Source organism: Corticium candelabrum, chromosome 9 (genome assembly GCF_963422355.1).
Source record: "Corticium candelabrum chromosome 9, ooCorCand1.1, whole genome shotgun sequence".
In the NCBI taxonomy this organism is placed as follows: Eukaryota; Metazoa; Porifera; class Homoscleromorpha; order Homosclerophorida; family Plakinidae; genus Corticium; species Corticium candelabrum.
The window spans coordinates 3169723-3197596 of NC_085093.1; the positions used below are offsets into that span (position 1 = coordinate 3169723).

At 40.2% G+C, this 27874-nt stretch overlaps 2 protein-coding genes across 3 annotated transcripts; both read right to left on the reverse strand.

The window, feature by feature from the left end:
- Window positions 1-483: 483 nt before the first annotated feature.
- Window positions 484-3911, reverse strand: LOC134184896 (ribitol-5-phosphate xylosyltransferase 1-like). The gene is made up of 6 exons (XM_062652662.1): window positions 3796-3911; window positions 2848-2964; window positions 2449-2548; window positions 2082-2387; window positions 1397-1567; window positions 484-963 (listed from the first exon to the last, which is right to left on the reverse strand). Exons 1-6 carry the CDS (start codon window positions 3908-3910, stop codon window positions 525-527), a joined length of 1248 nt encoding a protein of 415 aa, XP_062508646.1. The 5' UTR covers window position 3911; the 3' UTR covers window positions 484-524.
- Window positions 3912-4375: 464 nt separating this feature from the next.
- On the reverse strand, window positions 4376-27787 carry LOC134183885 (myosin-11-like). 2 transcript variants are annotated; one of them, XM_062651450.1, is made up of 46 exons: window positions 27408-27787; window positions 26942-27098; window positions 24093-24120; window positions 23864-24029; window positions 21444-21536; window positions 21319-21382; window positions 21097-21195; window positions 20936-21036; window positions 20839-20881; window positions 20032-20127; window positions 19851-19969; window positions 18190-18342; window positions 18049-18135; window positions 17839-17922; window positions 17610-17777; window positions 17238-17355; window positions 16703-16785; window positions 16554-16637; window positions 16369-16490; window positions 16116-16185; window positions 15778-15938; window positions 15312-15420; window positions 15052-15255; window positions 14739-14887; window positions 14213-14483; window positions 14069-14155; window positions 13945-14006; window positions 13601-13745; window positions 11360-11779; window positions 9983-10087; window positions 9777-9929; window positions 8192-8440; window positions 7784-7870; window positions 7625-7702; window positions 7516-7563; window positions 7331-7450; window positions 6945-7037; window positions 6282-6572; window positions 6139-6227; window positions 5958-6081; window positions 5621-5704; window positions 5440-5564; window positions 5269-5377; window positions 5148-5201; window positions 4779-4894; window positions 4376-4702 (listed from the first exon to the last, which is right to left on the reverse strand). In XM_062651450.1, the coding sequence occupies exons 1-46, from the start codon at window positions 27738-27740 to the stop codon at window positions 4555-4557; spliced, it is 5949 nt and encodes a 1982-aa protein (XP_062507434.1). In that variant the 5' UTR covers window positions 27741-27787; the 3' UTR covers window positions 4376-4554. The 2 variants fall into 2 exon arrangements, with proteins under 2 accessions (XP_062507434.1, XP_062507433.1); XM_062651449.1 differs by having other exon boundaries at window positions 4376-4705.
- Between the last annotated feature and the right edge of the window lie 87 nt (window positions 27788-27874).

Genomic DNA, 27874 nt, shown 5'->3' on the forward strand with positions numbered 1-27874 from the left:
TTGTGTTTTAACTCGTGAAACGAGGACAAACTTCTAATCATCTGCGAGTAAAACGTAGCAGTGCGTGACGAAAAAGTTGCGCGCACATGCTGTACATACGCAAAAGAGATTAATTAATTAGAGACAAGCAGCAAACAAATGCGTCAATGCAATAAATAATTGGCTTTATCACTAAACTCGCATAGAAACCTTAATTAACAGCAAATTATATAAACATCAATATCTAAATCAATTTGACAAACACGTTTATCCTCAAATTTGTTGAGACACAACGCAAAAAACTACAATACATTTTACCACATCAAGAGGCATGAAGAAGCATAAAGCTACAGGCTGCCAAGTGAACAAAACCTTTCCTCACACGTACATCATGAACTCACTGATGATAACACTTATCAAAGCAATTTCAGTTATTACAAATAGTTTAATTAAGTCAACATTAACATATCTGTATTAACACTAATAAATATATATTACCACTAATCAATCAGTACATTAAATATCCGAGTAAATGTATACTAACACTAATCTATCTGCTCTAAGACGTCTAGAAAATGTTTCCGTATTTCCTGTTTGAAGTATTCATACCATTTAACCAGTCTCTTACGCCTCTCAATGATGTCGGGCAAAAAAAGTCTCAACTCATGTCTCATAATCGCAGGCAACTCATCCCAACTTTTCACGAAGATGAATGGAGCATTGTATCTCTTCAACAAGCGAAGAGGGGCGGAAAAATCAGACGTGCTGTTGCCTGTAACGTTTCTGAGAGAAAGTGGATTAGCTGGAACGTCACAACTGGTGTCAACAACGTTGTCTTCGACGACGGGCACGGAACCGAGTTCACATGCCTCGTATATTCTGTAGCATTCTGTGTTTATTCCAGCTGGACACAGTGTGAGATCACTTTGAAGCAAAGCGCCGCGGTACTTTGATACACTGCTCGATTGTTCATGACTAGGCCAACTATACAGTAGAAATGAGTATCAAAAAATGTTAATAAAAACACAAATTCAGTTGATAATTCATCACTACCCAGACATCATTGCTAGGTGCCTAGTTAGTAAATATCAACACAGACAAACAAACAAATAAAAGCACAAACAGACAGACAAAAAAGACAGATAGGCAAGCATAGGTTACTAACAGATAGACAAACAAACAGACAGACAGACAAACAGACAGACAAACAGACAGATAGACAGACAAACAGACTGAGAGACAGACAAACAAACAGATAGACAAACAAACAGACAGACAGACAAACAGACAGATAGACAGACAAACAGACTGACAGACAGACAAACAAACAGATAGACAAACAAACAACAAACAAACAAGATGCAAACATAGCTACATCAGCAAACAAACATATACAAAGTTGGTAGGTATTTAGAACCTGCTTCTGGTATTGACATAGCAGATGTTGCCGAGACCGTGTTCTTCAATGATTTCTGCTAGCCTCTCTCGTGATGATCCAGGATGCACAGTGCCAACAAAGTTACACGAATATGGTCTCTGGGTATCCAGATGCAACATAGGATAAGAAACACCTGAAAATCCTCGATACCTATAAAGGACCAATAGAACATTACCATGAACTTACATGCGAGAAGATATCACAAGTAAGAAGACAGCAGAACAAACACAAATGCAACAATGCATGGACTTTATCAAAAACAGATGCACAAGCAGACTAACAGACAAACAAACAGATAAACAAACAGTTAGACAAACATAAACAAACAGGCAAACAAACAAATAAACAAACAAATAAACAAACAAACAGATAAACAAATAGACAAACAAACAGACAAACATATAAACAAAGAGATAAACAAACAGAAACAAAGATATAAACAAACAAACAAAACAACAGATAAACAAACAAACAAACAGATAAACAAATAGACAAACAGATAAACAAATAGATAAACAAACAGATAAACAAACAAACAGACATACAGACAGACAAACAGACACACACAGACAAACAGACAAACAAATAGACAAACAAACACTGCTATAAGTTTGAGACCAAGAACTAAACGACAAGTCCACTGATGTAATACTATATTTCATACAGTGCTGATCCTAATGGCCACTGATAGACGTCCACCTCATCAATCAATGCCGTGTCATACACAATGAACAGCTTCTCAACAATTCCGCCGTTCCTCTTCAAATATGGACGAACCCAGTCATTGTTACAGTTCTCTCTGCCAATCAGAAGCAGCAAAAGCTTGGCCCTTCTCTGTCTTTGCTGTAACACATCCAGCCACGTCATCGTCTGGCTTATTGTCTCATCAGAACGTCCATTCAATGACAACACCACAAAGTCTCTATTTAGCACAACATGATCAGGAGATATTCCTTTCCCAGCATGATATCTACGCACACCAATTGTGAAATACAATAGACTAATCATTCAAGAGTTGTACACTCACTGACTGAAAGAGGTAGCGGAAAATTCTTGTACTTCCTTGAATATGTAATTTGTCGGTGGTTGTTATCACCTCACCTTGCAATATTTCTTGCCATAGATATGACCCTGAACAACAGACAACTCAGCAACTGTCCATTCAAACTGCTACATTACCAGAATACTTAACTTTGTAGTTGTATTGTATAATAAACAAAACAAACAAACAGTCAGAAATACAAACAAACAAACAGACAAAAAGACAACAAACAAACAAACATACAACAGATTAATAGACAAACAAAAGACAGACAGACTGACATCTAACAGACAAACAAAAAACTAGAAACAATTAAGCTATGCAAACAGATCAAATGACAATTAAGATTCTCTAAAAACTTACATTCGAAAGATTAACACAAACGTACCTGCATTTGTGAGAGACCAAATATCTATTGTACGCTGTACTGAGAACCTGTTCATTTGTGTAGTTTTATCAAATAAAGGTCTTAAAATTCCAACGTGATGCAATGAGCTGTAATCATCTAACAAATACAAAAGTAACCAAACAATTAACATACAAACATTTAAGGTGACTGAAAAACTTAAATCCGAGATAACGGATAAACAAATTTGAAGCTACTCTGACTTTGCTGTCCATACGTCAACAAGACAAGGTTCTGGCTGAGAATACATACAGACTTCTTGAACCACAAATGATAAGTGGAGAAGTTTCTTCTGTGGTTCTACATGTTTTGCGTTATTAAGTAAGCCAGTTTAACACACACACACACACACACACACACACACACACACACACACACACACACACACGCACACGCACGCACACAGACAGACACAGACAGACAGACAGACAGACAGACAGACAGACAGACAGACAGACACACACACACACACACACACACACACACAAACACACACACACACACACACACACACACACACACACACACACACAGACACACACACACAGACACACACAGACACACAGAGACACAGACACAGACACAGACACACACAGACAGACAAACACGCAGACACACAGACACACAGACACAGACACAGACACACAGACACAGACACAGACACACACACACACACACACACACACACACACACACACACACACACACACACACCATTTACAGATCAACGTTTAGTAGGTTGCTCACATCCAATTAGTGATGTGACAAACTCCTAACTAAAATTAATTCGCCTAATAAAATTGATCTTAGTGCATAGATGTATTAAATAATGTCGCCTAAATAATTACTTACATTTCTGCTAACTAATTGGAATCTAGAATATGATTTTACTGAATAAACTGACAACAACTAAGCATCATTTCTACGCACCTGTGTTTTCATCGACGTCTGCCTTCCAAGAACCGTAAAGTGTGTAAGTTGCATAGAATGTGAACAAAAGGTAGATGCCACTCGCGCAAACGAGAAGGAGCTTCAGCCTTAACATGTTGGAAACACCCGGATGTTCCAATTAAAGCCTCGCACTTAACGACCGCAGTTCACATCACTACGCGCTGCTGTTGTTAAACATTCGGAGTTTCTAGTAATTAATGTTACAAATATGCAATAAGTGTTGCAATTTAAATATACAATTTAAATATACTTTACAAAAAATTTTAAGACTGACTTGGAAATTGCCTAAGCCAATGACCAACTGAGCTGCAGGCAGAAGCTGGAAATAGAGGAATACAAATGCATAAAAAATATTCCACTTTTCAAACACAGCACATTATTATTACATATGTAAACATGGTGCTTTGATTCTCACCCCTAGGCCTAAACCTCTACTTACTTTGGATTCAATAATTAATTAATTATTAGTTGGATTCAATAAATTATGAGACAAAGTGCATACAAACACCTGGAACCTTACATCATCATATTCTAATTAATATTGTAGTCACAATTCACGTGATGTGTACAAATTCCATTACACAACACGTCATCTATTAATATTGCAGTAACAATACCAACCCTACGTCTATAATTGGCCAGTTCATAGCACAATCTACCTCAAGCTGTAAGATGTTTCACCTCGTAAAAGACAACAGTAAAATATGAGTCATTAGTACATTGCATTGTTCCCTAATTTCAAATGTCATCTGCTGGTGTCGGTGATTGCGGCTGACTGTTAATGCTGCTGCCATCAAGAGACTCCTCTGTTCCTCTTGACCAATCATGGCGACGTAGTGATGATCGAGATGTCGAGATAACAGCACTCATGGGTCTTGATCTAGAGCTGCTGGAAGGGAAAGAAAGCAACCGAGTGTTTACTATTTGTGTATTACAATAAACTAATTTAACTTGCTTGTTACCTCTTGCTTCTCATGTTCGAGACTTCTCGACTCAGTTGCTCATTCGTTTCTTGGAGTTCGTCTACTTCTCGTTGGAGTTTCCTCTTAGAGGCGTTGATACGCGTGACTTCTTCTTCCTGTAGAAAACAAAGCCACATAAACATCAGTCAACACACCACAACCACATGAAATGCTGCATATATTTGATACTAAATTAGTGTGACTATTAACAAGTAAATAGAGTCCAAAAAATGATGTAGATCATCAGACAGCAATAGCAACAAACTACTAGTGTTGGGCAAGCAAACAACATTCGAATTGAGACATCACAAGTAGTGCACATTCACACACAAAATCAAGCTACACTGGATCATCAATCATATTACTTACCGCCTCGTCTAGCTGTCTTTTTAGTGCTCTCATTCTTTGGTTGACACGATCAGCCTAAAATCACAACAAACAAGGATACACTACGTACACTTCGTTATATTACTTATTCATTGTTGCAGACCTGTTCCTTGTACTGATCTGCATGCCGACGTTCTTCCTCAGTCTGTATCATCAAATCCTTCATTCGTTTTTCTAACCGTCTGTTAGCTTTTAGAGCTCCATTACACTCCCTACACAGAAACAGCACAAATTGACATGTGAGACAGCACAACTAAGAATGTAGCCATTCTGCCTTGTTCGGCCTTCGAGTTCTTCTTCTAATGATATAACTCGGCTCTCCAGTCCTTGGATGGTCACTCGTCCACGACTGCGAGATCCATCTTCTACTTCAGACAGTTTATCGCGCAACTCTTTCAACTACAAGACAACCAAGAAATAAACAAAAATATAGATAGAAAAAAAGATAAACATACCTGTCTCTCAAGACCTGATTTGGCATTTTCAACCTTCTGAGCTCTTGACCTTTCAGAAGCAGCTTCCTGAGTCAACGTATCCACCTAGCACCACAAAGTCAATAATTGATTAGATTCTTACAAGTCCTGTTTCTTATGGCTCATTGCTTAAATTTACTATAATAATAGCATAAAGCAAATTATATTGTTCAATAAATCTGCACACACACACACAGTGACACACATAGCGACACACACACACACACACACACACACACACACACACACACACACAGTGACACACACACACACACACACACACACACACACACACACACACACACACACACACACACACCTGCATGCTGGCTTTTCGAAGTTGAGACTTTGCCTGCTCTAGATCATTCTGCAAATCCTCAAACTCTTCTTCCATGTTTGTCAACTTAGTTTCCAACCTCTTTTTCTCTTCCGTCAGCAGTTGACTGTAAGAGACAAACAACTACTACCAAGACTATGTCATCATTGATAACAACCCTCACATTCGTGGATTATTTCCAGACATTTGCTCATTCAATTCATCTCTCTCGCCCTCAGCTTGTCGTCGCGCTCGATCAGCAGCATCCAAAGCCTACATCACGAGCAACTACTTTCTATCAAACAACCTGAAAAGCATTCTTCTAACATCTTGTGCTGCTGCCACGTCAGATTCCATATGTTTCACTTTTCTGTCAAGCTCCTTGTATCGACTGAGTGACTCATCACGTGACATACGTGCATCATCCACTTCTCTGCTGAGATCCTTCACTTGGTTCTGATATTTCTTCAATTGTCTGATAGATTCTTCTTTCACTCTATTGGCTTGTTCAATCTGATGTTGAAGTTCTGCTGCTTCTGACTCCAATCGCCGTCTGATGCCGGCAGCAGCTGTTCTCTGCTTCCTTTCTTCTTCCAATTCATCTTCCAATTCATGAAGCTACAATAGCCCACAAAGTCAAAAAACATCAAAGACAAGCATATGACAATTCATCACAATCTGATCAATAGTAAGTCTGCACTATAACTATATTCAACCTTTGGCTAATAAAAACAGAAAGATATTTTTACCTACTGTTCATGCTTTACAGGCATAATCATTGAGTAGTAAGCATTCAGTATGGCCGCATGTACACTGTACAGAATTAATACTTTTAACGTTCTGTTCAACTCCATAAATTTCTTATACAAGGTATAACCACAAGGCATCACATACTCTAATCTGTACAAACTACAAACAAACAAGTTTCTACAGAAAGTCACTGTACACAAGACATGAAACATAGGATTTATGTGTTCATGAAAGACTGACCTGTCTCTGGATGCTACGACGAGCTTCTTCTCCTTGCTCATCTTTCTGCTGAGCTTCCTTCTCAAAACTGGATTTCAACGCTGTCATGTTTACCTACACAATTGTTACAGTTACTTACGTAATGCAAATTAACAAAGTTTAACTATATAGCAACCAACAACAACATCTCAACATGGCATTTAAAGGCATAAGATTCAAAATGTGTGTTGTGGTGTGGTGGCAGCAGGTGTGTGTGTGTGTGTGTGTGTGTGTGTGTGTGTGTGTGTGTGTGTGTGCCTGTGCAGGTAACATATAGTGTACATTACTCATGTAGTTTACCAGACAAACAATGCTTCCCACATAATTGCAGTGTTATCACCCCGTTCATACAAATCTCTGTCTCAAACCTCCAGTCTCATTTTGGCGTCTGCTGCAAGCTGCAGTTCATCTTCTAGCTCTTCAATTTGCTGTTTCTGCTCTTCCAGCTGAACTTCTAGAGAACGTTTTGTCTTTTCCAAGTCATGCATCTACAGTAATCATTTCCAACTTATTGATTCCATACACTTTACAAAAAGACACAAAAATCACTTACAGATCGCCCAACGTCATCTTTAGATTCCAAGTGTTCACCTAACTCAGACTAAAATACACAAAAGTATGCAAGCAAACAAGATGCATGCACACAGACGCTCAACTTATACCATCAACTGCTTCTTTGCTCGTTCTAGTTCTGTCACTTTGTAGTTCAAGTCTTCTAGTTCATTCTGTAGCGTCATTGTCTATACACACAAATAATTTATAATAAAGTTGAAGCTGCTAAAATAATGGAAAAGTGTACAATGATGATGAGATAAAGTCACCTTAGTAGCAGCTTCTCTTGCTTCTTTCTGTGCTTGATCTCTCTCCATAGCATATCTTTCTGTAACTGCTTTCTGCTCGCTCAATGTCTATAAAGCAAGTCAACCATTCTATTAGCTAATGAACAAGACTATTTATTAAGCTGCAAGAAATTCGACTAAACATATAAACATAATGTATTGTGAAGCAGGCTCAATTGTGAGGACCTTCAGAAGCAAATAAGCAGACTAAAATAATAGACACAGAAACACAAGAAATACAAACAGAAATAAATATAACAAGTAGACATCCATGTACACAGACAATTGGACAAACACAAGCAGAAAAACAAATGACCAATCAAACATGCAGGTATGCAAACATTATTTACCATGCAGGATGCCCAACTACAAACAACCACATCAACCCACCTGATCAAATTTCTTCTGCTTCTTTTCTAGTGCTGTCACTGCAGCAATTTGAACTTCCAAGTCTCTACTTGCATCCTCCTGTTCACCCTGCAGCCGTCGCTTACTTTTCTCCAATTTGGAAGTATACGACTCAGCCTCTAATAATTTCTGCTGAAGACTTTCAATGTCTCTATATAATTTCTTTTTCTGAGCTTCAAGATCTTCAAGAGCAACTTTGTCGTCATTGTGTTGTTTCTGGAACTCAGCCAGCTAATCAAACACTCAGATGTCAGTCAACATGATAAAAAGCATGCCTCCAAGAAAAAACAGACAGTAACTTAGCAGAGTATAAGTGGCCACCCACTGTCTGTCTATTAGTCTATCCATTTGTCTGCTTGTCTGTTATCACTTTCACCATCCAAACATTTGTATGGATAAAACATACATACACCTGTACATACACATGCGTGAGTGCATGCTGATGCACATACATATCAGTTCATAACACTTGAAAGTATCACGCAAATATATTAGAACAAGGTTGCTACCAATCGAACGTCAACAGGCAACTATTTCAACAAACACAATCAAAACAAATTCTACTGTTCAATTAGTTCTCGGTAAACTTATTGTTACACGTTCCAAAACAAATCTGAGTTCGTAAAAACTTTCCTCTCACCATCAAGTGTATTATATCTAATAACCTACACGTTTAAAGATATGCGTATGTATGTACTCATGTGTCTGTCTCAGCATTTCGTCTTCCACCCAATCCCTTTTGTGTACTGTAAACCAAGAAATTTTTGGTGGCGATTTATTTTCAGTAATTTCGGTATGACTTATGAGGTACAGTACTGAAAATAAATCTCTATCTAGATTTTGTGTAAGGAGCCAGCAGCAATGTCTGGGAACATTGTATCGTCGTATACAAGATTTTATGCCCTAACTTGGATGAAAAGTGCCTCGAGGCTGCTTGCAGCCCATGCAAGTCCGCGTACCTCGCCATACTTGCACGCAGTTCAGAACCATATCGCCGATACTGTAAACGAATTCTTTTGCTCTTGCTTGTGGCGTCTCACACATAGAAGCATCAACCTCGGCCGCTGCGTCAGTCTCCAACGTTGGGGTCTGGAAGGCCGGCAGTTCTTGGTATTGGTAACTCGCCTCTTAGAGTTGGATGTGCCTTCCCTAGCCATTTCAGAAGTCTTGTCATCCCACACACTTGCTAGAGCTGGGCAATTCAGCAACACACGTGTGTAATACATAGTAGCATGCGCACTCACACTCACACCTACTAGTAATGTCAAACTTGTGATGACTGCAATTATCTACTACTAGTAGTACAGGAACTGCTGTGCTGTACACACCAGCTGTGCTGAGCACAATTATTGCGAGGTACTCCAGAGATATTCTGCACATCCACACAGAATTTCAAGCATTCAACGACTTCAATGTACCAAAAATTGATCGCTACTGAAAAGAAATATTCAGGAGGTACAAAAATTTACGTTACCGAAAATTTCTTGGTTTACAGTAGCATCTTTCATGTCCTAAGTTCACTCGCATCATCTAGCCAATAATATAGTACCAATGACCAACAACTAACCTGCTGCTGCACACTAGACACTTGTCTTTCTATATTATTCTTGTTCTCCTCTTCCTCTTCAAGTTGGTCCTGCATACGTGCCATGTTACCCTCGACAGTACGCAATCGATTGAGAGCTGCCACTTTGTCACGTGACTCTTGTGACAATGATTCCTGCAATACAAACAGTCAACAACCAAGTACCTCACTGAAACAACTACAGATACCTGAATTTCAGCAAGTTGTGTCTCAAGAATGTGTTTCTCTCGACTCAGTGAGCTTGATTGCGCTTCAAAGTCAACAGCACTAGACGAAGCTTTCTCCAACTCACTCTGCAGAAATATACAAACGTATGTCACAATCACTTTGTGAACAGCAACTGTAAAAGTACGCTGCAAATACTTACATATACTGCACAGACATCACATACCATAATGTGTGTGTGTCACAGGCACACACACACACACACACACACACACACACACACACACACACACACACACACACACACACCTAAACATCAGGAGTTGCCTCTCAGAGGTCACGCCTGGGCCTTGTGCGCTACTCAGGAACTCAGGGCCTGTGCTAGAACTCCTGGAGCCGGGCCAGGCACTTGCAGGAGCACCGACTTGTGAAGCCAACTGTGGTGTGAGTACAGAAGTCTCACAAAGACCCCAGTGGCTGATGTCATGTCATAGCCGATGGCCGCTTAGGTCCCCAGTCAATGACCAGGTACTCATCTATACTCCTGAGTCGAGAGAAGCAAATGTGTGTTAGCTTCTTGCTTAAGGAAATTATGCCATAGCTCGCCATCACTGTGATTTGAACTTGCGACCTTTCAAGGTCTCGGATGTAATCACTCCGTAAGATGACTCTCTAACCAACTGACCACGCACATGCACATGCACACACACACACTCACGCACACGCACACACGTGTACAAACACCACATCACTACACAGTGATGACACATCACAACATCAACACATTCAGACAGTTCGCAGGTAATTCATACGGTAACATATTGACAACCAGATGCTTCAAAAGTGACAAACAATGTGTCACAAGAAGAGCTAAGTGCCAGAATAACTAGAGGAACATGTCAATGAACAAGCAGCCTCAACAAGAACCCTCAACATGAAGAATTCTACCACAAAAGCCATCAAATAACTAAAAATAAAATGCACACAAAAAACTGTAGCGATAACCAAAGAACCAATTAAGCTGCCAACTGATCGCAGGACAAGACAAAGAAACCACAACCAAACAATGTACAGTTAAGACACCGATATAAGCAGCTAGTAACCCAATTTGTCGCCCCCACATTACACCACACACAAGCATCCACAAGCATTCAAGACAGAAGGTCAAAGACAGACCGTCCAAGCCTGCTCCACTACGCATGTAATCATGTTCACAATGCTAATGCTAACTTCAAGCTGGCTAACTGCTAATGAAGCAGAGGATGATCAGACCATAAACAGGTGTGTTAACACCTCCTCCCACCATGACTACAGGCAACACTCTGTTTTGCAAAAAGAATGCTTGGCAAACAACAAAGTGTGTGGCACCTCCCATTAAATCTCATTCATTTTTCTCTAACCTTCAGTTTGTTGTTTGCACTTCGTAATTCAACCAGATCTCGCTCATTTCCATCCCATTTTGTTGTCAGGTCTTGCAGTTGGCTTTCCAGTGTTTTCTTGCGTCGATCTGCTTCTGCTTTGGATTGACTGATGTTGTCCATTTGTTGAACTAAACTTGCTTTATCTGACTCCAACTTGCTTTTCGCTTTCTTGAAAGCGTCTGCACTTTTCTTTGACGAGTCTAATTGTTCTGTTAGTTCATCAACAGCTTGTTGGTGTTTGTGACGAATATCAGCCATGGCTTGCTCATGCGAAACCATCTCTTCTTCAAGTGTTTTCTTCACAGCATCTAGTTCTGCTTCACGCTTACCTTGTTGTGCTTTTTGAACCTCAGTCAAGTTAGTTGTTTCAGACAGTTCATCTCGAAGACTCTCAAGCTCCTGAAGAAGACAGAAGCCTCAGCCAACTCATATACACTTATTTATAACTGATGTGCACATGTGGTGTGTGTACGTGTGTGCGTGCGTGCGTGTGTGTGTGTGTGTGTGTGTGTGTGTGTGTGTGTGTGTGTGTGTGTGTGTGTGTGTAATTACGTAACAGTCTCAGGCTCTGCTTCATGTATCTAAAGGGTAACTGCAACACAAAAATCAAAAAATTCTTTTATGTTGGAAATTGAGAGTTCTAGTTGCATACATGACAGGAAAAATAGTTTTAGATTTTTAAGTTAAGTCTTCGCTGAGATATAGCAGGTCAAAGTTGCTTCTGGTTCTTCAAGTTCTGGTAACGGGCATGGTGTAGTGTGCAAGTCACAGAGGGGAGACTCCACGCTAGCGTGTATTGTAAACAAAGGAATCTGATGAAAGAATGGTTCGGTGTTGCGTGGCTACAGGATCGTGCAAGTCATATGCAAGCGTGTTCGATTTCCGAAGATCCCCAAGCTAAGAAAGAGTAGAAATCGCAAATACGGAGGACAATTGCAGAGACGTTTATGTCGTCCGGGCGACTACTACTGAGTACGATGCATCCTACTGAGTACGATGCATCCTACTGAGTGGACAGATGCCTGTAGTAGCCACTCTTAGCCTGATTGATTTGAGATACGTACAGCCAAGTCTATTCAAGAGCTTGGTCTGGATCGCAGAAAAGCGAAATTGAGGCCACCATTTTCTATCTACCCACATGCCTCCACACTTCAAGATGGCAGCACTCCACAAAAGAAAAGGAGAGCCGCATTTGAGAAGCGGGAAAATGAGGTTAAGGAAGAATCTCGTGCAGGACTAAAACTACTACAAATGGCTAGGAGAGGTCAGACTCTTGATGACTAAACTTGCGTCTAGGTGCTTGATCCTCTTGTGTAGTGAATGCAGTTGTATGCATTACAGTATACTGTACAGTATACCCAACCCTTGTGTCAACGTGAATTCAATGTAATAACTTCAACTCATTTTGTTCTCTCTTTCTCATAGTAATAGCTATATATAGAGTTTTGCATGAACTCACCAGTCTGTGCCACTATTGTCGCTACTATTCGACATTATTATCGTGTCATTATTTGAGACAACCTCAAATATGTTTTGACAGCACACGCACTCCACACAAGTACGTATCTATCATCTCACAATGACTGCAGCTGCACCTGTAATGGTTGTTTACCTACCGGATGTCCATTGATTACATTGCTATACTCCTACTTCTACTTGCGATGGTGACAGGCTATCGGGTAGCCTGTCCTTTTCCTTGTCCGCTTCCAAGGCAGCAGGCAATCTCAAAGCTTCAGAGACGCTGTCGCTGAGCTTGAACCTGCATGGTCTAATCACTATAATGGCTCCCAGCAGATCTTCTTCATACCGCGATTCACGCGATGACAGAATGTCATCATCACGTAAAAACCTCTAGAGGGCTCTTCAGAAGAATAACTGTTTCTGCCGTCGCCTCTACCTTAGCAGCATTGCCTTAGAAATAAAAATGTAGTAATTTTTACAGGCCGCTGACTAGACAGACGCACACGGGTCTCCCCTCTGTGAAGTGTACGTACACCACGCCCGTTACCAAAACTTGGAAGAACCGGCAGCAACTTTGACCTGCTATATCTCAGTGAAGACTTAACTTAAAAATCTAAAACTATTTTCCTGTCATGTATGCAACTAAAACTATCAATTTCCAACATACAAGAATTTTTGACTTTTGCGTTGCAGTTACCCTCTAATAATATGGTATACAGGGCAAAGCGTGTAGTAACAACGGTGTGATGTTGTGATTACCTGGCCAAGTTCACGTTTTGATCGTTCTGCTCTTGTTCTTTGGTTACGTTCAGACTCCAAGTCTTCCTGCAACTCTTGAATTTGTGACTGCAGCTCACGACGTTCCTTATCAAGTGAAACACGAGCAGCACTTTCTTCGTCGAGTCTAACAATTCACATTACAACAACAATAGCATTGCATACATATAAATGCACGTATGCACACGTGTGCGTGCGCAAGTGTGCACGTACACACACACACACACACACACACACACACACACACACACACACACACACACAAAGTACCCACAGGTGAACAGACACAAATCTACAGTCTTACGACACATTCATCACCACATTACCTCTGAAGAGTTGCTGTCACTTCAGTGTCTCGTTTGCCGAGTGTCATTTGCAGCTGACTAATCTGTAGTCAATCAGTTAGTCATACAAAGCATCTATACAACACTGTTTCATTCATTTACACACTTGCTGCTTTGCATTTTCCAACTGCTCTTTCAAATCTCGATTCTCAGCCTCTAAAGCCCGCTTCTCTTTTTCAAGTTTCTGGCACAACTGTTACGCACAACTCATTAGAAAATCATCCAAACAACAGTTTCCCTATACGCTCACCTCTTCTGCTCGTTTGAGCCTCGCCTCCAAGTCTGCAATTGTCTGTTCTTGTTTATTCTTCACCTTTGTCAAGTTCTTTGCTTTGTCTTCTTCTGATGAAAGAGCAACTCGCATTTCTGTTAGCTTCTCTTCTAGTAATTTTCTCTCTTTTGACAGCTTTGAATTAGAGTCCTCCTGCGAGACAAGATCAGCTTCTAAATTTTTCACACGACTCTCCAGCTGGTTTTTCTCCAACTGAATCTTCTGCTTTGCAGACTCTTCCTCTTCCACACTAAATACAAACATTTTTAGTTAACATCATCAAACGACTGCAGGTCATCCCACAGTGATACACATTTTCCAAAACCCTCATTCATAGGAAAGATTATAAAATTCTACATTTGTAACCCTTAACTTGATTTACACCTTGTTATTTATAAAACTTTCTAGATTGGAATAACACATTCTCCACATTCTCCAAGATAGTTAGCAAGAACCTAATGGTCTTGTGCTGAGTATTATATTACTTAATTAATGTATTACTTACGTGTCCTCAAGCTCCTGTATTTGTATCTCCTTTTGTTGTTTCTCTTCTGCCAGCTTTGCAGTTTTTTCTTCTTCCTCTTCAAGACGAGTTTCAGTTTCACGGAATAATTCCTCAAGCTCCATTTTTCTTTTGGACAATGCATTGCGAGTCTATAAAAGATCACACAAAAGGTCAAACAAACAGAGACAGCAGAGACAGACAGACAGACAGACAGACAGACAAAAAGAATGATCAAGCACTTAGACAAGTATATATGCCGACTTACCAGAAATAGACTACTACAGTGACAGACACAGCCACGTCATTAGCTAACCTCTTCCAGCTCAGCAACTTGCTCACTTTCCTTCTGTAAATGATCGGAAAGCGACAACTTGTCAGCCACTGTCTGTGCATGAACTCGCTGAAGCTCTTTCAGCTCGGCCTCGGCCTTCTCCATTCTTGATACAACATCACGCAACTCCTTCTCCTTCACCCTCATTTCCTCCTCTTGTCTTGTCACATCAAGCAAAGGTTTTACCTAAACAAAATCTTAAACATTTTGCAGTAACGATAACAATTCAACTTCCAACATGCCTTCGTGAACAGTTTCCACCACGGCCAGTTTCTCAACTTGAGATAGCTAAGCACATTGCGCTGCACAACTCGAATAGCAATCTGCTGTTGAACACGCTTACGATAGTGTCTAGCAACAACACCAGCTATCAGGTCTCACACAACATCCACATCTATTATGTCGTGCTTAACCAGATCAGTCTGGTTTGTAAAGTCTATCATTATTATTATTATCATTATAGTGTGTGTGTGTGTGTGTGTGTGTGTGTGTGTGTGTGTGTGTGTGTGTGTGTGTGTGTGTGTGTGTGTGTGTGTGTGTGTGTGTGTGTGTGTGTGTGTGTGTGTGTGTGTGTGTGTTAATAGAACACCAGCAAAGTAACAACACAAACCATCTAATTAACTGACTCCATACTGCGTATGAAATTACTCAGTTTGGTTTCTAACCTACATTGGCACATTGTTTTGACATTGAACAAAGTTGTCTTACTGTCTGGCCAACATTCCACGAATACGAGCTTGTATGCCAATGATAGTGTGAGTCAGTTTGATGTCACGCTCCTCTTCTAGATGAGCTAACACACCAGCGCGAAAGAAGACCTTTGACTGGCCAATTCTGTACAAGTTTTCATCAAGATCCAATGCTTCCAACTACAACACAAGCAAAAGTCACACAACAAAGCAGACAAGCACACGGAGAGGTGTATGCAGGCACACATAGAAACAGAAAAACAAACACACAGAAACTTATACATACAACCAAGACTCAAACAAAGAGCTGATAGGAAGACAAATGGCAGTACAAACAGACTAGCACATGATTCTTACCATTTGTTGACAAGCTTTTCTTCCATCCATGAATCCTTTGGGAATAACACCGGGTATGAGCAGTTCATACCTGCAAAAGATTTCGATTTCAGCCACCACACAGACTATTAGATAACAGTACATTGTCTTGTCACACACACACACACACACACACACACACACACACACACACACACACACACACACACACACACACACACACACACACACACACACACACACACACACACACACACACACACACGAGTCCTACCTTTGCCTAAACTCCAAAAACAGTACTCTGTTAGGAAATCCTTGTCGACAAATTCGTATACCTTCCAACACACCATTGCAACGCAATTGATCCAGAATTAGAGGAGGAACAAGCTTCCCAGGCTGCAACAAACAAACCATATAAAAACCTCCCGACCTCCAGACATCAATACGTTTATGTATTGCCTTCTTCTCATGATTGGGAATAATGCAACGAACAAAGTGTGGAGTCGTGTTTCTCAGTGTTACCATTAGGTCATTCAGCTGCTCCTGTGGATTGAAAAAACAATCGTAAATCAGTCAGTGATTAGTGTGATCAGCAGAGTTGGGCATACCTTGTAAAGTTGTCCAACAGTACGAAACATGCCTTTTCGTGGTCGTGAGCTGGTGCCACTGTCAGGCATTCCATGAACATTGCCTATGAAAACTACCCTGTTAGTGCAAAGTCAATCACGGTCAAGAGAGAGTTTGTCATAACATTACAATTTAATCAGTTTGTTATCACTGAATCACATAATAGATTTGTCAGTATGCCAACTCTGTTAGTCTCATGCTATTACAGATCCTGTATGATGGCTCTTTCCTGATCTACGTCTGTCTGTCTGTCTGTCTGTCTGTCTGTCTGTCAATACATATATTTTCAAACATTGTACTGTCTATCTACTAGTAGCGTTCATCAACTAAACTAAGCTAAAATTGAAACTCGTGTACAACAAAATGTATCTGTCTGTCTGTCCGTCTGTCCATCAGCTTAGCATTCACCTACTTGCCATCTTCAATACTGCACAAAATTTGCCATTTATTGTCAACAGACATCAATATACTTACTACTAGGTAGTTTAGTTTATACCAACTAGACATGGTGCTTACTGAGATCTTTCCACAAAGCATCGACAAATTGTTCAGTTGAGTTATGAAGCAATGATGTCAGGTTGTCGTTCAGTGGATCCATGTTCTTCACGAGCCACTGATGAGCAGCGTAATCCACCTATACAGAGGTATGCGCTTGTCTATGATAACAGTCAGACACAAACTAAAACAGATACATGAACAAAACAAACATATACAGACAAATTGACCAACAAACCAGTAGACAAACAGAGATACAGAAAAACACTCTTGCATGTAAGAGCAAAACAACACACGCATATGCACATGCAAGCACACATGGACATGTGTGCACACGTGCAAGCACTGTATCAGCAATAAGAAAGTATGTACCAGTACAACACAACTACTCACACTTCCTGCATAATGAATAATGCTGAAGTCAGACTTTGATCGAAAGTCAGGTTTCCTATACTTTGTATTGGTTAAAAACTCCCTGTCAAGCTTCTCAACAAATGACTTATCCGTTGCCTTTGGAAACCAGCATTCCTCATCTAGCAGAGGAAGAATGCCCATGGGATGCTAACACACAAGAACCACCAGAAGCTATAGCCAAAAATTCTACTCTAAGGACAAGACAAACCTTTTCAATCAGATCAATGCATGGTTGAAGATCAAGTCCAAAGTCAATAAAATCCCATTCGATTCCTTCACGACGGTATTCCTCCTACACATAAATTAAAACATCACACCTATACAACTGTGACCGTTGTTTCAACGTTTCTTGTCAACACCGATTTGAATTGCAATAACATGTGCTTCAATGTTCTACGTTCAGTCTACATTCGCTCACCTGCTCCAAAATAAACATGTGGTGGTTGAACAACTGCTGAAGCTTCTCGTTTGTGTAATTGATACAAAACTGCTCAAACGAGTTAAACTAAAAAATTTCAGAATGATGAGAATTCACAAAATGAGTAACAGGAATGCCAACCTGAAAGATCTCAAACCCAGCAATGTCTAGAATTCCAATGAACGAAGCTCCTTGCCGACGAGTGCGATCTAGCACTTTATTGATCTTGCCAACTACCCATTTGAATAGTCGCTCATAGAGCGCCTTTGAGATGGCTTCAATGGCAAACTCCACCTACACAGTATAAAGCACTCAATCTACCCCAAGTATAGCATTTGGCCCTACATTAACAATACTGTTACAGTGTACATTTACAGTGTATATACAAAGCATTGACAAATAATTTATTAGTTATGTTCATCATCATTTGCCATATTGTTCAGCTAGGTATCCACATGTAGCACATGCATTATGCAATCACATCATTTCCAGGCATGCTCAACATCCAGATAACAAGACTAACAAGTCAGGTTTACATAGGCAAGAACAAATATTTTAATTTACAAATTTAATTACCCTTTAATTTATCTATCTTTTTCAATAACTGGTTTGCTAACTCTTACACAACATGAATGGCAATGCTGCATATGCAGTGCCATACTAACTACGGCACTCTAAGAAAACACTATGTAAGTTGTTAGAAAACACATTGCTAAACAGACTCACTAAAATTACACCAACAACTGACTACAACAATCAAGTCCTCTTGATAGTAAGGCCAAACCAATTAAATTTCTTTTGATGCTCAGAATTGCCGACCCAGTTTTGAGCTTGACCAAAATAAAAACAAAATTCGATGTGAGCATGCATAATGTATTGTGCTTGCTGTAAAATGACTTGGTAGTATATATACATCCTAAGACCCCGTATCAATGACTCTGCAAGTGTAGCAGTGAATGTGGTTCAGCGACTGTTACCATGTTTCACTCAGTATCAGCGTCTTTGTTTTAGTGCCTATTTTGTTATCTCATAATTTTGCAGTGCAATGAAAACTGCACATGCTCAAATGTCACATGATCATTAAGCCCGGTTCACAGTATGACTCTGGTCACGAGCATCGTGCGAGCGTCCTGGACGCTGACGATGAGCTAGTGTCAGCGTCACTCTGTGAACATGTCAGCGTCCGCGACACTCGCACGACGCTAGGCGAGAGTCCATGATGCTGGAATAGAGAAAAGGTCTAATCGAGCGTCCTAGCCGGAAGTTCACCAGTGTCCGATGACATCACGTGCTCCGTTTCAACCAATCAAAAGTCAGTCGCTGGACGTATCCAGGATATAATATTAGTTCACATAGCATTGATCATTGATTCATTGATGGAAGTTTCATTGAGTGTGTGCGTGGTTTTCCCTGTGTTTGGCAAGTTCAGTCAAAAGAGTACAAAGACACAAGAATGAGAGAAAACCCTTGATCGAGACTTCGGTGCAGCAGCGCAACAAAAGCAAGATGTCGTCGTCCATGTCTGTCGCAAGTTCATTGTACACACGTGGTTACTTTGCAGTGCCAGACGACTGTCGCAGTGTGTTGTTTGTGCAATGGACGCTTGTCAGACGCAATACTGTGAATGGTCCAGGGCCAGCGTCTTCGCTAACGCTGTGCCACCATCGTACTCTGAACCAGGCTTAACTCTCCAATCTGATCGGTCGGTCCAGGTTCATGTCCAAATATCCAAGCATCAAAAATTTAGTTGGTCTGGCCTAACTAATTCAACAATTATTGTAACGAATAACATCTCACTACACCTGTTCTTTGTTTTGAGCTTTTGTGACTACTTCTCGTCCAACTTTCACTTTGGGCTTCAGCAATGCTTTCGTAAAATCTGTCACAGGTATGCCAAGCAAATGGCATACTTTTTGTGCACCTGAGAAAACCGTTTGTTTGCTAAGTTTGTAATAAACGTTATACGGGACTCTACTACTATACTGGTGTTGTCAGGCAAAACAGCTTGGTCAGAGTTCCTCTCTTGCTTGAACACAAAATTACCCACATGAAGAAGGGCTGAAATTGTCTTGCAAATAGCTAGAAAGATCATACAAATGTTAATGAGTCACCAATTCATATATGTTATCATATAGAATAATACAGGTGTCATAAGCTTGTTTACACTCAATAACATATTTACACTCAATAACATATTTACACTCAATAATATGTTTACACTCAATAATATGTTTACACTCAACATGTTTACATTCAATACCATGTTTACATTCAATAACATGTTTACATTCAATTACACTCATTAATAGGTTTACATTCAATAACATGTTTACACCCAATAACATGTTTACATTCAATAACACACTGCAATGCTTGAAACTATGCAGACAAACTTAGTTGCTTTAGCAAAACAAAGTAACTAAACTCCAATCCAGATAGCTGATTGCCAGATTTTAGTCTTCTTTACAAGTTAAGACACTCACTAACTGTTGCACATTCTTTGCCACAAGCTGCTACAAACATTAAAATTTAACTTGTCAATAATAAAACTCTTTTACTGAATTCCCACAACACATACATAAGGGTCTCAGATGCAAGCAGCAGTGCAAATGCATACATAACGTCTTTCGTATGTCAACAAATATCCACCTTTCTAGAGTATTGTACTGCTATTTCCTAATGCTGTTTCAGTTATATAATAGGTAATTGACCAAGTAGCTGCTGACAACATCTAATATCTTACTCTTCCACCTTTACAACTACACAGCTGCACATCAGAGATATGCTTACAATCAATTTCATCATGAGTAAAATGCATGATATCCATTGCTTCCTACACACAGACAATACCACTATACGAACATTTTGAAATCTGCAGTCAGCTGACCCGAGTCATTGCATACTCAGCAGAGTCATTGACGCCCACAATCAGTTCATTGCCATTACTCAGATAGCGATAATTGCCAATGTCTTCCAACAAGAAATCCTCTAAAACACATACAACAGGGAGTTAATCAAAGTGCAGCAAAGTACCACTATGAAGCTAACTTCTTTCTTTTTCTGTGGCTCCAGCAAGCAGCTGATAAAAGAAATGAAACGTGCGTTCACCCTGCGCTTGTCTGACGGCCCTGGACTTCTCCAGCAGATCTAACAATTACGATAATCAATCTGTTGCATTTAAACAGAGTGTCCTTTAAGAAATGTATTGTATATGCCTAATGTATTACATATCCATCTCTCTTTCCACTACAAATGTGCTTGTATTCTTACATGTATCAATTGAAGCTCCACAGATGTAGCCCGAAGATTCAAAGTTGACTCTGATAAACTTACCCTAAATTGCATTAACAACACTGCAGCATCTCTGCACTCACTCCTCACTACTTTCAACATACAAATCTAGACGAGTTGTCATTCTTCACAGTTTTAGCATTTCCGAATGCTTCCAATATTGGATTGGCTTGTAAAAGTTGCTGTTCTAACTCACCCTAAAACAGACATCACTCACAACCTATACTTAAGCAAAGAGATCTTATCGTTACCACAAAAATAGAAACAAATATTTAACTGAGTAAAAAGTCTACTAAATAAAAGTTCAGCAAGTAATACTACACTATCTAGGTGTCGCCATCATTAACATATACTTCCTTTAATACAAAGTAGAGTACGACCTTGATGCCAGGTGTGGCAAAGACTGAGAGTGCTCACACAATAAGAAAAACAACATCTATGGTGGTAGTGAAGCAGCACAAAAAGATATACAATAAATATAGAAACACAGCATCATTTCAGTCTAGTTACGACAATTATTTGTAGGTCATCAGACAACTTGGACTAGCACAAGCAGCTCTGCAAACACAGGAAAAAAACATCCTCCTCTGCATATGTGTCATGACCTAACAGGAAATTGTTTTGTAAGGGTTTGAGGTGATCAATACAAGCAAACAAACACCCCTATGTACCTACATGTTTGTTTATACTCTTGCATTTCTCCAAATAATAGCCTCATAGAAGCCTTATGGGTCCAGCCAACTACCAAGAATCACTCACTACTCACCTCCAAACACATTTTGCAACTCATTTCCATCTCACCTTATCACCTGTCTGCTGTCATTGCCACATGCTCTGTCATTCAATTTGACAGATATGATTGACAGCTGCCATAGCCAGCAGCACCAAGAAGGAAATCATACCCAAATAGCAATGTTCATTCTAAACATGTTGTCCTTAGGACTCCCTAATAAAGTTACTGTAATATTTTCTATAACATCTTGCCCTGCATGTGCAAATCAAATCACATATCCACACTGAACAGATGGACTATGACATCAATGTATCACCAGTTAAGTGTGTATCACCTAATGCAAAGAAGCTCTACTGCCATATCCCTTCCATTTATCTGCAGTCTATCCAGTAATGTGACTACTGATTTAAGTAGAAGCTAGTTGTAGGTCAGTCCCTAACACAGGCATCAACGAGGACCCAATCCATCCTTTCCATCACAGATGGGCCCCACTATTAGACTCCAGAAGAATGAGACAAGATACCTTATGTTGCTACTAGTAGATCAAATCATATCAGTTGGCATGTAAAGCATTTGACATTAGAATCAAAACAAGATGGTAGATAGTTTGAGCAGCTGGAGCTGCTAATGGAACTTTATTGCAAAATATCTCTACAGACAGTAATGTTAAGTCCAATTTTGTAACACTTGTCTTGTTCTGTTCTACTGACTACTGTACATGTCATAGCATGCTATGTCATGACATAGCATGCTGTCTGTCATATATCTTAATTATTAGCTGGCTAGTTCAACTGTAATAAGTTAAAGGGACATGTTAAGTCATGTGATTAGTAGAAACAAACAGACACCTCTAGTAGTTTACAGACTGAATGACAGATAACAAATTATTGGTTACAAAGTAGACGTAATCAACAAGTATCAATGAGTTGTAATATGAAACACACAAGTACCACACCACACAGGCACACACACTGCATGAAAGCACACATGCCCAAACCTACGCATGTACACGCATGCATGCACGCACGCACGCACGCACGCACACACGCACACACGCACACACGCACATGCACACACACACACACACACACACACACACACACACACACACGTATGTGCAGCAGCAGCAGCAGCAGCTAGCTGCACAGCAAGTGTTCCACCCTCGTTCACCTATAGGTGATCATAACTGATGACCCCAGTCTACCCTTCTTGCAGTCAGACTACCTGAGTGGATTCTCCCCAGGATTTCAAAATACTCAATAGCCTGGTAGAGTTGCAAGACACACACCCACCTCCATATTTACCCTCAGATACCCAGACGTGATAAGATTGAAACTGTGGCTCAAACTGCAATTAATTACTGAAGCCTTCTACTCCAAGACCAAAAAGAAGGAAGTCAATACAGCCTGAGACATCTGCACACACGCACACTAGTGCCATCTGCTTGCTGTATATGTAAGTACACCTATAGCATACTGTACAGTACAGTACTGTACATTTACCCTGAGTAGAACACATGCAAAAAGACTTGGTCACGTGGCTAGGATTGCTCAGTATGGTGCAGTGACTACACTTTAGGGGGAACCCTGAGAAGTAAAGAATGAAGAAAGCGACAAACAGACGAAGAAGAAGAAGAAGAAGAAGAAGAAGAAGAAGAAGACAGACAAACAGATCGCCAAACACAAACAAGTGCTCTATTGACCCATTAGCAAAAAGGAAAGCCCTCTCGCTCATAAAAATATGCACATAATAATACTAATTTTTCCCTACAATTTCCATCCAATCATGTACCTGTGCCATTGTGAGTCCTGTTCTATGCATCAGATCTGAGCTAGTAGATCGTCGTACTAGATTCTTGTTAGGCGTCGTGCTGTGAGCTCTACTGCCACCTGCAACGTGTGCTAAATACTGGATAACTTTCTTAGTGTTCTCAGTCTTTCCAGCTCCAGATTCACCACTAAACAATATAAAATTGATCAAACCTCGTTACCTACTAGTGAAATAGCAATTTCAATCTCACGTGCAGAGAATTGACTGGTTGTCACGATCTAGAAATAAAAATAAACAACATAACTACACACTATCATAAAAATTACGATGCAGATACATATCTACAACAAAGCACTACAGACTGTCTGAGTTTAAACTTGTGCGCTTTCCCATCACAAAGTAGCATATCTAAGAAACCCACTGTAGCACATGTATAACATCATGTGATTTAGTATTACATATTAACCCTGTCTTCTTTCTTGTTGTGTTCTATTCTAGATTCAAATTTGAGATTAAGAAAACTGCCTGTAATTTAAAAAATAACAGTCGTCTCAATAAGATCAAAAAGTCTGCCTTGTTAACAGGTCTTGCTCATCAGTGATATTTGAAAACAATCTCTACCCCATCACTGTGAAAAATGTATGTATGTCAAGTCATCACCACATGCAATGGGCATGCCATCATCATCATGTATGTATGTAGTATGTCCACATGAATGTTTGACATCCCGTCTTGTAGTCAAAACATGTTGAAGCATAAATTGTGCAGTTGCTTGTCTGGAATGTCCACACACTTCTCAACACAAAACATCAACTTACAATGTATGAATATATGTGTGCAAATGCTTGTATGTACAACCATTTGGTGTAGGTCCTATGGGAAGTGTTCATCAAAGGCAAGCCTGATGTTGCATCAAAGACACAGCAATACTAGCATTGCCATCATTGTTCTCAGTGAATATGCTGCCATCATATATGTATGAATGTACAAACATATGCAAACCTACACACAGATAATCTACATGCATTACAGCTGACAAGGTGTACAGCAGTAAGCATATATAAACACACAGACACACTTTAGCATACTACATCCAATTGAAACACTACAAGCTCCCTCAATACAAAGAAGTACAAACTAGTATGAATGTACAGTATATCAATGCTAATACAGGATATTCAGATGAGATATTACTGCTGTCAATACATACAGTAATGCTATTTCTCGAACACAATCCAAAAGTCAGGTGTAGCAGGAAATTGAGTAAGCAGATATTAGGTACGGCCAGAATAAACAAGTACGGCATACCAAAAATTCTGTATACCTGTGTGTTCAGCCTAGGAAATTGAGTCCGTATCTATTACGTACCTGAAACTTGCCAGTTCGACTATCAAGGAGTTGTTTCAATCAAAATTAGCAGCCAGGTAACTTATGCTGGAACATAAAAGTTAAACGTATACTCGCTGCATGCTTCTGGGTGATATTGCCCGTTTTCTAGTTCATATCTTTACGCATGCTCAAAAAGTTGCAATTGAAAATGCTAACTGATGCCGCTGGCAGTTGCAGCTCTTCCGTAGAAGCTGAAGAGGAGCTTTATGTCCAAGTTTATAACTATTTGGCATACCTGATACAAATTTCCAAATTTAATTAATACAAATACCTGATGTACCAAATTTCCAAATATTAAAATTTTAGGTAGTATCAAATTCTCCAATATATTGAGTATGTAGCAGATTTCTTAGCATATTGGGTATTTGCATTAAATTAAACAATTTAAGATATTGGATATATGTACTGAATTTCCTAAGATATTCGGTAGGGCAGCATGTACAAGATTTCCTAAGATATTCAGTACGGTCGTACCAGATTTCCTGCTACTGATTGATCGTACCGGTGCAGCATGAAATTGAGTACACAGATATTACGGACGTACCTAGTATCCTAAGGATAACAAGTACGAAACGTACCGAATATTCTGTACACCTGTGTGTTCAGCCCAGGAAATTGAGTCCACATCTACTGTATTACCTACCTGAAACTTGCCAGTTCGACTATCAGCGAGTTGTTTCAAAATTAGCAGCCAGGTACCTTATGCTGGAACATAAACGAATACCGGCTGCATGCTTCTGGGTGATATCGCCCGTTTTCTAGTTCATATCTTTGCACATGCTCAAATTTGTAAATGCTATAACTGATGCTGCTCGCAGTTGCAGCTCTACTACGGAAGCTGAGGAGGAGCTTTATGTCCAAGTTTATAACTATTTGGCAACAGCATCCTATCACCAGGCGAGGCTACGCGTTGTCTAGGTTTGTCGGCTAATCAGAAGTGCGACAGAAGGCAAAGCTATTTATTCTAGAAGACAGTATTCTCTACTACAAATGCACTCTACCCAGGTATTTGTAAACAATCTAAGATACTCGATATACGTACCAGATTTCCTAAGATATTCAGTACGTGCCAGACTTCCTAGGATATTCAGTACGTGCCAGACTTCCTAGCATGTTCAGTACATACCAGATTTCCTAGGATATTCAGTACGGCGTACCAGTTTTCCTAGGATATTTAGTAAGGCCGTACCAGATTTCCTGCTACTGACAGACCTTACCGGATTTCCTACAGCTGTATTTATTCTCCTAGAAAATTTGGTACCACCATACCTAATATCCTGGCATACCCAATCTGCTGTTACACCAGTAACCATTAACATACAACTACTTGCATTTGCTTAAATCCTCAATACTAACACATGATCTCTTTAACAACCAGACGTAGTGGAATACATAACTAAATACTAATTGGACTCAACAGTTGACTACAGTAACATGCGCAACAGTTACCACAGTTATCAGTCAGGTTGAGCCTGCAAGATTACATTAGTACCCTAGCAACAGGTGATTAACCCAGGCAGCTTCCAGGTGACTAACCCAAGCAGCTTCCAGCCGCAGTTTGGAAGGTCAGGTACACTAATATAATCACTTGATCTTCAACCATCAGTCAAGAAAACGTCGGTTATCAACAAATTTCCACACCATAACACCAAACAGACATACAGTCTAACAACAAGCAAGACCCGCATGCCACAACACACCACAATGTACCCTGCATCATGCTCCTGTACGCATCATCGGCAATAGCAAAAATGTGCGGAGGCATCTCGTATCTCTTCTTGCCCTTGTACGCATCAACAACGCGATCGGTGTAGATCGGATAATGACGATACGGATTGACAACCACGCAAAACAGACCAGAATAAGTCTACAAAAATAACAACAGAAAGCAGTAAAAATCAGTTTTCTTGCCGAGGCACGAGAAGAACGCATGATAAGAAGAGGAGTAACCACAAAGCTGAAGAAATAAATAGAAAACGACACGCAAATGACGTAACAGACAGGAGAGAAACAGTCGACGCGTACACGAATCGTCAACCTACACAGAAACTCGAGCAGACACGCAATAGAAAGTCGAGAATAACGACGTGCAGATGAGACCAACACGTGTCTCTCAACCGGTCGGCGCACATGAACGCCCCATAGGCGCGCAACAATGTAGCAAATGCCGACTCACATAAATAAGGCCGCTGTAGTAGCGATCCTTCATGTTGTGCAGCACGCTCGCCTCGTTGAGGAACGTCAACTCGCTCATGTCTTCGACCTTGTCAAACTTGGGCGGGTTCATCTTCTGCACGTCATCCTTGGGCACCGTCTGACGAGAGCCGTCCTCGAGTTCGACGATCACTTCTTCCTTGGCTGCATTCTCGCCCTTCACACTGCCTGTTACGAATCCCTGCTCCGCGTGAGGGACCCACACGAAACGCTTCGACGCCCATTCGGTTTGCGCTGCCGCATCGGCTAGAGTGTTTTTGTCTACAGCTAGATATTTTAGAGACTGGCTGTCCATGAGGCTGACGGGAATAAAACACAAAAAGCGCTCAACAAACTAGAATCCAACCGTCCATCATGTGACAGAGTCCCGTATTATGGCGTGGGAAAATCCCAGTGGTAAACGTTGATTTGTTGAGCGTTGTCGTGACG

Coding starts and splice junctions, on each gene's coding strand:
- LOC134183885 (XM_062651449.1), bottom strand. CDS start 27,740: ATGGACAGCCAGTCTCTAAAATATCTAGCTGTAGACAAAAACACTCTA. Junction 17,356..17,609: donor TTATTCATTATGCAGGAAGT/GTGAGTAGTTGT, acceptor ACCTCTGTATAG/GTGGATTACGCTGCTCATCA. Junction 6,573..6,944: donor GTCGTAGCATCCAGAGACAG/GTCAGTCTTTCA, acceptor GGGCTATTGTAG/CTTCATGAATTGGAAGATGA.
- LOC134184896 (XM_062652662.1), bottom strand. CDS start 3,910: ATGTTAAGGCTGAAGCTCCTTCTCGTTTGCGCGAGTGGCATCTACCTT. Junction 2,388..2,448: donor ATTTTCCGCTACCTCTTTCA/GTCAGTGAGTGT, acceptor TGGTGTGCGTAG/ATATCATGCTGGGAAAGGAA. Junction 1,568..2,081: donor TGGCCATTAGGATCAGCACT/GTATGAAATATA, acceptor GGTCCTTTATAG/GTATCGAGGATTTTCAGGTG.